Raw genomic sequence first — 13,640 nt, 5'->3', positions numbered from 1 at the left:
GCCTTTTTGTTAAGCCGAGAATATTTGAGACTTAGCGTGTATGAACAATCGAACTTTGCATTTGAAAGCCCAGGTTTCCTCTATCCCTCTGTTCCGGTTCTTTGTCTTATACTTCATCTTGAGTGTGGCTTTTCCAGAAAGGTGAGATGTCTTGGTAAAACCCTGTGTCCGATTTTGACTATATTGTAAATCAAGCAGGCCTATCAACACCACCTTTGTCAAGTTTAGCCTGCAGCAGCGGGTTGGGGAGCACCCTCTCCAGCAAGCATCTTCTGCCTCAAGGCTGCAGGAGAGAGGTTAGCGAACGAAACAGGCGATAGGAATCCCGTCTCCTATGTTTGGGACCAGGGATCAACTCACTTTCTTCCACAATGCGCAATTGTGTGCTCTTGGTCTGTACAATTTTCTCCAACTCTTGCAAGTTTCCCTCCAGGCCCTTGACCTTGTCATCATAAAATGCAACCGCCTTGGGCGCAGTCTGTAAAAACAATTCGTCAGCTCATCCAACCCGACCACCAGCAATCATGAATATGCCTCCGCTAGTCTCGTACCTTCTCGACATAGAATCCAGTTCCGACATCAACTAGGACCTTCTCACGATCGGTCAACCGGCCCTTGACGTACAGCGAGCTGGTGAGGGGCACAAGGATCTCATTGCGGCCATTGGTACCCTGCTTCTCATTTCCAGTCACACCATCATTGATCGAGCGCACACATTCGCGGAACTTAGCCTGGGCGGCGCGCAGCTTGGTGTGCGAGGTGGTCAGGTGTTCCAGTTCGGAAGTGAGGCGAGTTTGGAGCGCGCGGAGTTGTGGGACGGAGAGAGAGGCGAGATTAACTATTTCCGAGTGGTTAGCCGAGCCAAGGTCTCCATCTGAGACAGACAGCAAGCAGTCTGCGCTGCAGTATCATCTTGATGTTGGGGATCGGAGACACACTTGATCCCGCGGGAGCTCCGTCTGAGGATGCGGGGGCGTTTTGCGCCATCTTGGGATGTGGGTGGAAGGATAGGAAATTATGCCGTTGGTTTGTGGGTAGGACACTCTGTTATGTCTTCAATTGATTGTTGTAGATCTCGTTCTCGCATTCGGTGGATGCGCGAACTGTTTGGTATACAATGGTGGGGGCAGAGCTTCAGAAAACTCCTGGGTTTCCTGCGTGGTGATAGTGGGGTTAAGTGTTGGCGGCCATATCCGTGGTGGGATGCGATTATACACACGCACCTGACTGCAATACGTGGAGGGTAGTGGTAATAAGCGTCCCCCACTTCTTTACAATCCATCTTGATTAAAGACCACGCACCTTGAAGTGACTGGAGGGAGTACTTCTTCGATATAGGAATGATCCCCTGCATGAATGATGGTAATAGGTATTTGACATCTTTGCTTTCTATCTTCTGGTCGGAAAATAGATGATAATACCTACATGTAGGAAGTCAAAACAGCTCTAGTGAAACGCACATCTTGGCATATCTGTATCCTCAATGTTCTTTGTTGATCGTTTAATGACTTGAGGGCTGGCTTTGCCTATTTGGGTACATTATTGATCCTCGGGGGTATGGCAGAGCCCGCACGATGGGTGGACTATACGGGTTGCTATGATTTTGACGGTAGAAGGTAGACTTATTACATAGCGATCTGCTCCGTATATGATACGAAGGCCAGGTACAGTCTACCTATCTAGACCAATCAAGATGAGAAGGAAGACGTTGTTATCAAGATCAAAAAGGTGGATGGACCAGTTGTCCTCTCGGGCTCCCGAGGTCGGCTTTAACAATGACAAATGCGAGCCTCAACCTAGGATCTCATGGAACCCTCGGAGCTTTTTGGTCTACGATTTAAAAGGAAACCTCTCACTCGATCCCGCAAGTAACTCATTCTACTACTTGTAGATATGATCTCGGAGGGAAAGAGCTAGGCTGGCATCACTCCGAACATTCCGACTCCGAGCTGAGTTCTCCGCTCCGCGTTCTCCGCAATCCAACTCTCTTACCAAATCCTCGGCTTCGTGTATCTCGATGGCTTCAAGATTGGCAGCATGTGAAGCTTGCAGAAAAGCCAAAGTAGCCTGCGACCATAAGCGACCGGCATGTACTCGATGTGCAAGTAATGATAGAGCTGGAATCTGCATTTACCGAACGACGCCATTCAGGAGAAGGAGGGTGGAGAGCTCTACTCCAACCCTACAACATTCTCTCAGGTATGTGTCATATAATAGTAAAGTTCCATGTGCTTATTAGCCCTGCAGTCGGCCACCTCCGGCTCAAACCTCGCCAACGTTCAGTCCAAGAAATAACCCCTATCCCAACCCTGGGTTTCTGGGATCCTCTAGTCATGTCGCCATCTTCAACGAAATTTCCCCGCAAGACTATCATGCGTCTGATATCTACCATTCCTCGGAGTCAGATGTGACAATGTTCATGCAGTCGCAGTACACAGGCGAGAATATCTTGCTGATCCAAGCTGCAGATGTTCTCAGACAACTTCTAAACACATTCCCTCTAGCCGCCATGAAAGATTTTGTTACTTTTTGGCTTGCAACCGGGGCAAATCTAGCTCTAGCAGAGTCCTTCACCGAGAAATGTACCGAAAACATGACGCGTCTATTTAGGTCGTTCTCGCAAGAGGAAAACTGGCATTTGGCATATGCACAACGTCTAACACAAAACTCCCGAGAACCTTTACAGTTCAGCAGCACCTCCGATATGGACAGTTTCTCGGCCCAGTTTCTGGACCAGAATTTCCGATGGGAAAGTTTAGGCATTTTCCTGTCTGCTGTTGGTCGAGCAACGATTGACATTTCGTTTTTCCCTTCGTTGTTCAAGACAGAAAAGGATCAATTTGTCCTTCGGAAGCTATCTACAAGACTTGGTGACCTTGCGTTGGATATTGCTCTTTCGCTGGATTCCTTGAACGACCTCCAGCTGCTTCTGCAGTACGAGAATTTCATTTTACATACCCATGTTGATGGGGATCAAAGTAAGAAAATCTGTAATCTTCCTCGAAAAAGGTTGTGGCTCAACAAGATTCCCAGGTTATCATTCGTGGAGCAGACTCGGTGACGTTATTTCGACTATTTTTGCACTGGGATACCATGAAGACGTCGAAAAGACCAAACCGCCAATTCCGAGATTTCTCGCAGAATTGCGAAAGGCGGCTTGGGCTACCATCTACTCCGCAGACAAGAATGTGGCTATATTCCTTGGTCGGCCACCTCGAATGAGCAAGCGTTTCTGTCACTTCCAACTACCCCTAACTCCAACAGACTCGGATCAAGTTTCAGACATCTCTGAATTTGGCGACGAGACCGTCAGATGGAACCCAGACACACCGATATGTTACAAATCAGGTATTCGGTGGGCGACCCTATGCGCCGCGCTGAAAGAAGATATTCTCGAACTGCCTCGGTACAAACATCGAGATAATTTCAACCACAAAGCCAGGTAGGCGGAATAAAGCCTCTTCCATAAATTTCCTGCTCATTCTGTTGTTTGATACAGCATCATCCGGCAAAAAGCTGAAAGTCAATGGGCCAACCTGCCTTCGAAGTTTCGACTCTCGGCTAGTTTGAAAGAATGCTCAGCGAATGCATTCGAACGCGACATCTTAGCTAGCATACGCCTGGATCAATTACATGTTCTTTTCTTACTCCAGTTGTCGTTTCTTGATACCCTGACAGAACCTGACCCTTTGATCCTCGATATCTCGGATCAAACGCTTGCTCTAGTCGTGGAAGCAATTCTCTTGCGCGATCAACTCATCAACTCTGGAACCGGACTAGTTTGGAAGGTATTCTTTTCTCTATCCACTGACCGAAACACTCATCCGGGCTAACATTCCATTAGATTGCCCATTTTGGCCTCCCGGCTGCAGGTATTATCCTCCTGTCAGTGTTGAAACAACACCACACATTGACGGAGGCCAGATCTTCATGGTCCAAAACGATACTTAATCTCGGGATTTTTGTTGCACAAGTCCAGGTTGGAAGCATTGTGCGGCGTGGAGATCCCAATTATGCATTGATATCCAAAGCCACACAAACCATCGAAAGGTTCCTTGATTCAGTCCACCGGGAAGGAATCCAACCGCCAACACAAGCACCATCGCAAATAGGAGAGAATAATGGGGACTGGGCTGCATTCTTCAGCCAGGATTTGTGTGATTTCGAGACTGACTTCTGGGAGAATCTTGCGTATCATCCTTCTTTGCTAGCCTCGGATGCTAGTTTGCCTCCGATATAACTTTCCCATGTCATGTTATACTACTAAATTTCATGGGAAATTACCAACTGCCAGGTTTATATAGCATCTATATTGGCAGATACTTGAACTCGAAGGGGTGGCTGTGATACCGAGGAGTAATGCTATGCCCTTGTCGGACATCGATGATGGATATACAGGTGACTTACAGATAGTACATGTAGGTAAATCTAATGAAAGGGAAGAAAAATGTCTTTGATATCAAAATATTGAAGCTTAAAATCAAACAATATGGTATAATAACAGTACAATCGCAAAATTAGCACATAAATCAAAATATCTATCCCAAATTCTCTGTCTAGATTTCCCTTTGCCACCTCTTCCTCTCCCCCGCCTTTGCTTCTACATTTCGATAAAGTCCTAGATTGTTTGCGTTAGATGACCAGAAATGATCAGATCACTTACTTGTCTTGAAGCTTTTCTGGAGCTCTTCATCCTCTTCATCCTCTGCACTCTCTCCTAAAACTTGAGATCCCACAGCTTCCTTAGACGATCCGTTAGAAGGGCCCATACCGGAGAGATAGTTTCGCATTCTCGTAGTCCACCGGTTACTCTGCCGCTCCACTTTCTCACCTTGGATATTGCCATCCTCATGCTGGATATCTTTCTGTTGGGCATCTTCAGCTTCGACATCTTCCGCCTTGGTATCTTCCGCCTCGACATCTTCCGCCTCGACGTCTTCCGCCTCAATATCTTCTATATCGGTATCTTCGGCTTCGACATCTTCCGTCTCGACATCTTCCGCCTCAATATCTTCTATATCGGCATCTTCCGCTTCGACATCTTCCGCTTCGACATCTTCCGCTTCGACATCTTCCGCTTCGACATCTTCCGCTTCGACATCTTCCGCTTCGACATCTTCCGCTTCGACATCTTCCGCTTCGACATCTTCCGCTTCGACATCTTCCGCTTCGATATCTTCTATATCGGTATCTTCCGCCTCGACCTCTTCCGCCTCGATATCTTCCATCTCGACATCGCTATTGTCACTGCTTAGGTCATCCTGCGAAGTCTGCACTTCATGATCATCAGCTTGATCCGAATTAGTACCACCTAGAGTAGTTAAACCTGAGTTTTCAGCAGCATTCTGATAGGTAGGCATCGGCAAAGCAGGACTAAAGTTAGCACTTCCTACCTTCCGAATCTTCTTTGCAGGTGGAGGATGGGATTGTTCATCTTGGCCGTCATCGCCATCATCATCCTCGTCTCTACATCGCTTGTGAGCTGCCGTGGATGGATTAGGAGCTCCAGTTAGAGCAGGGTCAGCAGGCCCAGCGGCATCATTATCGTCATTGGTATTAGTAGCCTCAGGTCGGGGAGGGGGGGCAGGAACCTCAGCTAGAAGCCCAGCAATCGAACTTATGCTCTGGGTATGCCTATCAGGCGTGGCAAGGCTAGGGACAGAAGCTAGAATCGGACCAATCGGAGGGAGAGGGAGCTCATCAAGCATATCTTCCGTGGCCTTAACACCTAGAGGGGTAGAAGCAACCTCAGCAAGACGAGGAGGACCAGGATAAGGGAGAGTAGCGGTACGACGAGAAGACTTCAGAGCAGACTTTTGATGAGGAATAATCTCACCAGCGGGGATAGGCGCGGGATGAAGAGGAAGATTCATATTGCGAGGGGGTATAGCTGGACGGGGCATTGCAAGAAACTGATACTGCGGAGGAACAGTTCTCCACTCAGGATCAGTAAATCGGTAGAATCGGATAATATCCCACATATACAAGGTAGCCTCGGTGGAATCTGGGACATTTTCCCGAATTGCTGCTGGAAACGCCGACCACCTGTCCACGAGGCTCTGTATGATTTGCCTCACGCGTGCCGGGTGAAAGACTCTGTTCCAGGGAGTTCCACGTTGCAAGTCCTCACTCAAAATACGATAGTATGACTCTCGCATTACGGCGCGGGTCGCCTCTATATCAGCATTGTCGTGACCCACAATGAGACCAAGTGGCCTCCACATCATAGTCTCGAGGTGAGGGCTCATTCCCGATCTAATGTAGGTAGTTGGTACCCGATGCATTTTGTCAGATTTTGAGATGAAAAGGGATGGATTCTGTTTGAATGTTGGATAGTTGGATAGTTGGATGGTTGGATAGTTGGATAGTTGGATAGTTGGATAGTTGGATAGTTGGATAGTTGGATAGTTGGATAGTTGGATAGTTAGATTGTGAATATGGAGGATTAATGCGGGATTCGATCGACGATTATGTAGCCAAATGATTCTTTATTGGGTCGTCGGGTGAGTATAGCGTTGGTTGTGAAGGAGAAACAAAGAAGTCTTTCTCGTAGGATCAAGACGATTGTCCGTGGATAAAGAGATCCCCGAGAGAATCAAAGAAGCCCTTAGCATCAAGCAACAAAGGATGTTCATTCCAAGCGCGAAAAGAGCATTGTTGTTGTGAAGAAAAGTGAAAGCACAAAGAGTACCTAGGCATGTATCTCACTACAACAATGGCCCTAGGTTCTTTCAGAAAGAACAACGGGAATGAATCAAAGTCTTAAGCAAAGCTCTAGATAAACATAAGTTCCTCGTCTACCTATACTCCGTATGGCTACTTCAATGAAAGAAACATGACAGAGATACAGGTATGGACAGGCCTGATACCAGGGAATCCGAAGTTTATCATGACAGTCTACATGTTTGCAGAAAAAAAGCCCTTTCCGGTGATGAGAAGGGCCTTGGCATGGTGGAACACGCTTCCACTTTCTTTGGTACAAAATTCGTCAAAGACTCGATTACGTGGATGAATATCGAAGCAAGAACGTCCAGTGGCTACGCAATCGAGTTCCTCGCTCAGTAATGCGCATTAAGAGAGCCATTTTCTTTGAGCTCTTTGGGTTTCGGGGTTGGCTGGTGATCTGCTAACTACCTACCCCATCCAGTCATTACCCGCGCTGATTTTGAACAGAACGCTTGTTATGACCTGTACGGAGTAAGGAGGACGCTCGTTGGGCTTATTACCTCTTATTGCGCCACGAGGGAATCTCCCCACGTGCTACGAGATTCCAGAGCGCCTAACTAGATCATATCTACCATGTCGATTGATGTCACTTTAATCTCTGAGAATATTGCACCTTGACTGGCCGAGGTGACATGGATCAAGCCGGTGTTGTTTGGACTCTGCCTTGGTCCCGTAGAACGAGGCAAGTCGATAGAAAAGGAAATGTGTCATAGCTCCAATCATTCTTAGCCCCAAAGTTGAGCGCGCTTCTGAGGCGCGTGAATGTCGTGAGCACGGGTGTCTAGTGGGCTGAGGGCGCAAGGAATGTGGAGGGAGCCTTGGACCCCCGTTTCCCCCACAATGGCGTAATCAGCCTTGAGGGCTGATCCCTTTGATGCTTGATTAAGGTTGGCGAGAGCACGGAGTACTCCGTACAGAGTACAGAATATTCGAACGCGGTTTAGAGCATTCGCTCAAATTGCAAGTGATGGAAAACAGGGTATTCCGGCTAAGAGAGCTCCAGAGGAAATGGGGTGTCTTCGGTTAATTCCGATGTCAGCCTTCCCATTAGCCCAGCCCCAGCATCTACAGGGATGTTACATCGTATTCACCAGCCCTTGTTTTTTATTTTTCATCCAAGAAACCCCACTTTTGGGTGTGCTTGGCCGTACAAGGAATCCCCATGGAGTCGAATAGCCTATCGCTTGATACATGGAGACGGACGATGCACCCTTTCCGTGGTCAATAGCATGTACAGTGCGGTACTCCGTGCACCAGCCACCGACATCTTCCACATGAAAGCACTACACAAAAACCACAGACGAAAAGACCCCAAAGGAACATGTCGTATGACCAACCGAAACGCGAGCTAAGTCTTGGCCCGTTTGCCTCCATATGCGGATGTGATCCTCCCCGCATCCGCTTGGACTCTGACACGTTTGACAATCCAACTGGCCTCGGGCTTCGAGGCAGTCAGATTGTCTAATTGCTATAGAAGTGAATTACCAATCCAAGGCTCACTTACAGCCTCAACTTAGCCTTATTTGCGCCTCTTTTGGATCTATATCCGTCTTGAAATACAGAGGGCCTCGAAAGGAATACTATGGCGCATGTGGCTCAATCGCCGTGTGCTAAGATCCCTTCCAAGGATATTAGTGCTGACGGCGCTATACTGTCACGCTCTTAGAAAAGCCACCAGTGTTACTTTTGGGGCTGATCTGCATATATGCTTACCCCACGGGGCGTTTTCAAGGTCTTTTTATATGGGGTCACCGATGCTCCCCAAATGATCTCTTGACTCTGTTGTGATCGGACACAACTCTCGTCACTTTTTGTTCTTCTCTCGGGGGCTACCAGAAAATACACCGATAACCATGGCTGAGAAGGTGTCCCAGGACCCTCCAGCTCACGATGACTTTATCGCTCAGGCAAAGGCATCGGGGCTGGTCGAGTCGGCGAATCCAGACGTAGCGGAGCATCGCCAGGCCCTCGGTGTTAACCTCATTCAGAACCCGCTGATGGTAAGGCTCATCATATTGAACGTTCCATCACGACCTGTGATCTTGCCGAGTACAGATGCTGACTATCTTTGTTCCTACAGCGCAGCTCTAAGGAGCAAGCCATCATCGATGCCCGTGCATACGCTGAGTCACACAATATGACCGAGTACGCGGACCTATTTGGCCGGGCCGCCGTGGTCGCACGAAACCCCGGGGATTTCGATTCGGCTTCTGAGCTCGACGATGAAGAGCGCGCCGCGCTGACATACGAGAAAGACCACAAATGGCACGGGACAAAGATGCTCTGGTACTCGATTGGCCTGTGTGGTGTCGGTGCCGCTACACAAGGTTGGGATCAAACCGGATCCAACGGAGCTAATCTATCCTTTCCCACGGAGTTTGGCATTGATGGTGAAGGGAAAGACGAATGGATCGTGGGAATTATTAATTCAATCATTTTCTTGACCGCCGGCCTTATGTGAGTTGGATTTCGGTCTTGATTTCATTTCTTCTATGACTGACCCTGTACACAGTGGTGCCTGGATTGTCGATCCACTTAATCACTATTTGGGCCGAAGAGGCGAGATCTTCGTCACTGCTCTCTGTCTCACTGCCACCCCGATTGGTTCGGGCTTCGCAAAGTCATGGGAAGGCTTATTCGCCGCGCGGTTTATAATGGGTATCGGTATCGGTGCAAAGAATGCCACAGTACCGATCTACTCAGCCGAGATGGCTCCAGCTAGAACTCGAGGTGCTCTCGTCATGTTCTGGCAACTCTGGGTCGTAGCAGGTAACTCATTACAACTTTTTGTCAAAAGAACAACAGCTAAACTCTAGGCAGGTATTTTCTTGGGCTTCGCAGCCAACGTTATTGTCAAAGACGTTCCCAAGATCGCCTGGCGTCTCCAGCTCGGCTCCGCCTTCATCCCGTCCTTTGTCCTCGGCGCTGGCATCTATTTCTGTCCGGAGTCTCCTCGCTGGCTCATGAAACACAATAGACACTCTGAAGGGTTCCAATCAATGTTACGCCTACGCGCCCATCCCATTATTGCTGCGAGAGATTTCTATTACTCGTACGTCATTTACGAAGAGGAACTCAAGGAGGCCCGAGGTGCAGGCTATTTCTCTCGCCTGTGGGATTGCTTTGCCGTTCCGCGAATCAGGCGAGCCAACTACGGTGCTTCCACCGTTATGTTGGCCCAGCAAATGTGCGGTATCAACAGTAAGTTGCTTTTTGTCTTGCCATAGGAGCCAATCTTGACACATCTCTAGTTATCTCTTTCTACAGCTCAACTATCTTCACCGATGCTGGCTACACTTCAGATCAGGCCTTGTATGCGTCGCTTGGCTATGGTGCCGTCCAGGTTGTTTTCACCATTCCTACTTTGTTCCTGATCGATACCAAAGGCCGAAGAGCTCTGACTTTGATTGTGAGTCTTAACCCTAGTCTTTTACTCAGATAGCGCTAACCACTTGTTTCTATGAAGACGTTCCCTTTCATGTGCATCTTCTTGCTAGCCGCTGGTCTATCTTTGTTGAACAATACGGACAACAATGTCGCAAAGGTTGCCCCAGTTGTCTTGTGAGTTTCATGATGATATCACCCCTATTTGGGCCTAGGCTAATTATTCGTTTTGTAGGTTTGTGTATCTTTTTACCATTTCCTATTCCTTGGGTGAAGGGCCAGTCGCTTTCCAATACTCGGCCGAGGTATTCCCTACTATCCAGCGTGAGCAAGGAATGGCTTGGGCCGTTTGTATCAACAATACTTTTGGTGAGTGGTCCAAACAATAAGTTGACCAAATATCCTGTTAACAATTTACTCTCCAGCCGGCGTTCTCAGTCTCACTTTCCCTCGAATGAGAACCGTTATGACCCAAACTGGTGCTTGTGAGTCGACAATGCGAAACTATCGTCCGATTTCAATGGCTAACTCCATACTTTCTTAGTTGGCTTCTACGCCGGTCTCAATCTTATAGCTTGGGGCATGATCTTCTGCTTTGTCAGAGAAACCAAGCAGCTTACTCTAGAAGAATTGGATCGTAAGTAAACGTTCAGAGGGTCCAGGTGATCACATACTGACACATATTTCAGAGGTTTTCTCGGTTCCAACCAAGAAGTTCATTACCCATGAGCTGACTGTATGGCTTCCTTGGTGGATCAAGCACTATATCTTCAGACAAAATATCCCCAAGCCAGCGCCTATCATTGCAACGGGCGAAGGTGTGGCGAAATAAACTCTCGTTGAGTTCTTCAATACACTGGGTGTCCTCGAAATCCGACTGTTTGCTGAGTCTATACTTCTTGCCTGTCTGCCATTTGAACGTTTGGTATACTATAGTTACCTACATAATACTTGCGCGAATCACAACCTTTACATAGCTCGTTATGCAGAATACAAATCAAGCATGCGTCATTTAATGATTTGAAGATAGCGATCTAAACACATGTACCTGAATGCCTCTGTAGCTACATGTAGGTATGTATGCGCGTGTACATTATGTACGTATATGATGTACTGCCCACACGTACCTGTATGTAACTATCTACATCCTATGTAGGTACTTCATGTATGCATAACTCACGTAGCGACTCATCGAGGGTTGATAGACAAGGCAAGTACACATATTGTGCTTCTTTTTTAGGCAGGAGGGATGCGACCTAATCCAGAAGACAACTTCAACGCAACAATTGAATTCGCCTGTCGTTTACTCATAGCTATTCTTCGCATTTTATTTCACTTCTTTTGTCTCACTTGTGATTCTATCTTCATACTTCCATGACCATACCATCCCCATGGACCAACTAAATCCGGAAGATCAGCATCCGATGGAAGAAAGCACAAGGGAAGAGACTGCACACACCAGAGTTGTTTTACCACGCAAGAGACAATGTACAGAACCACCAATGGACTACACACAGTTCCATTCTCTTCAATTCACCTCACCAATCTTACAAGCTCTGCCCGCTGTCACGCTGATCGAACATCTTCGGGATGTTCATCTCCATTTTGCACGAGCACTTAACATTCAGACACATTCCGTCATATGGCCGGAGAACAATTTCGTGGGTGATATTCGATTTAAGCCACTTCGACTCCAGCCTTGGATAGAGTTTCCTCGACTGCAAGAAGAGATATGGACCAATCTCATGGGGGTGTCTACGTTTGTCCATTCCGGTCTGTTTGACCAGGGAATCTTTCTTCAATCATCTGCCGAGGCGATAAATTTGTCACCTATCATGTCAGAAACTGGCTTGAAGATATTTCAAGCCCGAACAATGGAAGACTTTCTCAAACAGATTGTTGTATTTATGAATCAGGACGCGACCCTGCAAAACACGTTTAGGCTCCGCGGACACTTGATGCTCGATCGGCCGCATAAGGACTGCGTTGCCATTTCGACGATGGGGTTTGAAGAGCCATGTTATGCAACAAGTGCCATCCCACCATACTGTTTGACTCTACCTGAACTTGTTGCTGGGTTGCGCGCGATAGAAACGTCTGATATCCTCGGGAAAGAACCTAGTACATACGAAGAACATTCCACCGCTATGGTAGTCCACGCAATCATTCGACTTTTTTCCAGGATGATTTCTGCTGGAACTCAGCACGGCTACATCTGCACTGGAGAGGCTTTTGTATTTGTTCACATTTCCACCATAGACCCCGGCGTCGTCGAATATTACCTTTGTGTTCCTGGCCAAGATGTCGCTGCTCATGGATATGATGCAGATTCAACCTGGGTTCGGCGCACGGCTTTGGGTCAGGTACTCGCTTTCACACTCCAGTCATTACTTGTCGCTCGACCATCCCACGAGTGGCACGATACAGCTTTCCGCTCCCTTCAATTGAGCCACGAGGATTATTCAAGCCTCATGCCCCAAACGCCGGATAACATTCGACTCAGACCACCAGCCAAATACTTGTATCAGAATTCCTTCTGGGGTCGATTTTGGGGGAATCTTTTGCAAAGCAACTTGCACACAGACAATGGCGATCTTGGGCAGGCTGGTTCGCAGAACACTGATCTGCAGGAGAGACCCTACTGTACCATGGCATGTCTCCGCGGCACTTCTGAAAAGGATTATCTGGATCTAGATTGTCCGAATGCTAGTGATCACGGCATAGAAAGACATTCAATCAACTCCCAGGAGATCACGGATAGGCTGAGTGCTCAGCTCCTAGAAAGTCGATATGAAGGATTCCAGCAGCTGCATGTTATTGGCCGAACCTGTTATCTCATCAAGGCAGTTTTGCTTTCTCACGGGTATACGGTGTTAATCAAGGCCACCACTGCGAGGCAATCGCGCAGGATCAAAGGCGAAGCACGTAACTATCGTGATCTGATAGCGTTGCAGGGATCTAAGATTCCTGTCTGTCTTGGGATGTTCGAGCCTAAGCTTCCGTACTGGTATCATGGCAGTCAGATGCGCTACATGCTGGTCCTTAGCTGGTCAGGAATTCGACTAGACCATGAAGTCAGCCCCGGACTGCGTCACTTCATTGAGATGCAGTTGGAGGAACTCCAGAGTATTCTTCAAGAGCATGGAGTCATTCAGAGAGATGCAGCTTACCGCAACGTGCTGTGGAATTCCGCCTCGCACTCCCTTGTGATGATTGACTTGGAAGATATGAAATGGCTGCAGGGGACTGTGCAGGGATCTGACCCGTGTGATGGAGCCGGGATTGACGCCATAAGAGAAGATTTACGGAAGACGCAAACTGGGCCAGAGGCTAGCTTTGAGACGATGGCAAAAAATCTTCGACTTTGGCACTCTTAAACAACGTTGTGGGCCGTATATTGAGCTAGAGAAACCATTGCACAAAGATCTATTCTTTATGCAACACTATTCTTATCTGAAATCACCTTCTTTTTCAGCTTTCCTTGGCCTCAGATGGTGGATGCAATGAATGAAATTCAAGAACTCAAATCA

General features: G+C 47.7%; 5 protein-coding genes across 5 annotated transcripts; 3 read left to right on the top strand and 2 right to left on the bottom strand.

Moving 5' to 3' along the window:
- Positions 1-224: 224 nt before the first annotated feature.
- Positions 225-1,044, bottom strand: N7457_000693 (prefoldin subunit 5; the record flags this gene model as incomplete). Its single annotated transcript, XM_057171761.1, has 4 exons — positions 225-283; positions 361-478; positions 552-874; positions 939-1,044. Coding segments are annotated over 4 exons (606 nt in total), but the record flags the coding sequence as incomplete, so codon positions are not given.
- Positions 1,045-2,413: 1,369 nt separating this feature from the next.
- On the top strand, positions 2,414-4,240 carry N7457_000692 (fungal specific transcription factor domain-containing protein; the record flags this gene model as incomplete). The annotated part of the gene is made up of 4 exons (XM_057171760.1): positions 2,414-2,978; positions 3,034-3,442; positions 3,500-3,788; positions 3,845-4,240. 4 exons carry the CDS (start codon positions 2,414-2,416, stop codon positions 4,238-4,240), a joined length of 1,659 nt encoding a protein of 552 aa, XP_057035663.1.
- Positions 4,241-4,655: 415 nt separating this feature from the next.
- N7457_000691 (uncharacterized protein) lies at positions 4,656-6,284 on the bottom strand (the record flags this gene model as incomplete). The annotated part of the gene is made up of 1 exon (XM_057171759.1): positions 4,656-6,284. One exon carries the CDS (start codon positions 6,282-6,284, stop codon positions 4,656-4,658), a length of 1,629 nt encoding a protein of 542 aa, XP_057035662.1.
- Positions 6,285-8,579: 2,295 nt separating this feature from the next.
- On the top strand, positions 8,580-10,942 carry N7457_000690 (uncharacterized protein; the record flags this gene model as incomplete). The annotated part of the gene is made up of 10 exons (XM_057171758.1): positions 8,580-8,726; positions 8,807-9,183; positions 9,239-9,495; positions 9,547-9,927; positions 9,978-10,135; positions 10,193-10,287; positions 10,346-10,479; positions 10,536-10,595; positions 10,655-10,747; positions 10,800-10,942. The coding sequence occupies 10 exons, from the start codon at positions 8,580-8,582 to the stop codon at positions 10,940-10,942; spliced, it is 1,845 nt and encodes a 614-aa protein (XP_057035661.1).
- A 670-nt stretch (positions 10,943-11,612) lies between these two features.
- On the top strand, positions 11,613-13,487 carry N7457_000689 (uncharacterized protein; the record flags this gene model as incomplete). The annotated part of the gene is made up of 1 exon (XM_057171757.1): positions 11,613-13,487. The coding sequence occupies one exon, from the start codon at positions 11,613-11,615 to the stop codon at positions 13,485-13,487; it is 1,875 nt and encodes a 624-aa protein (XP_057035660.1).
- Positions 13,488-13,640: the final 153 nt, after the last annotated feature.

This window comes from Penicillium paradoxum (assembly GCF_028828445.1).
Source record: "Penicillium paradoxum strain IBT 22861 chromosome Unknown utg000002l_segment0_segment0, whole genome shotgun sequence".
Lineage (NCBI taxonomy): Eukaryota > Fungi > Ascomycota > Eurotiomycetes > Eurotiales > Aspergillaceae > Penicillium > Penicillium paradoxum.
Note: the sequence above shows the minus strand (reverse complement) of the source record. Positions and strands in the feature narration are given on the sequence as shown.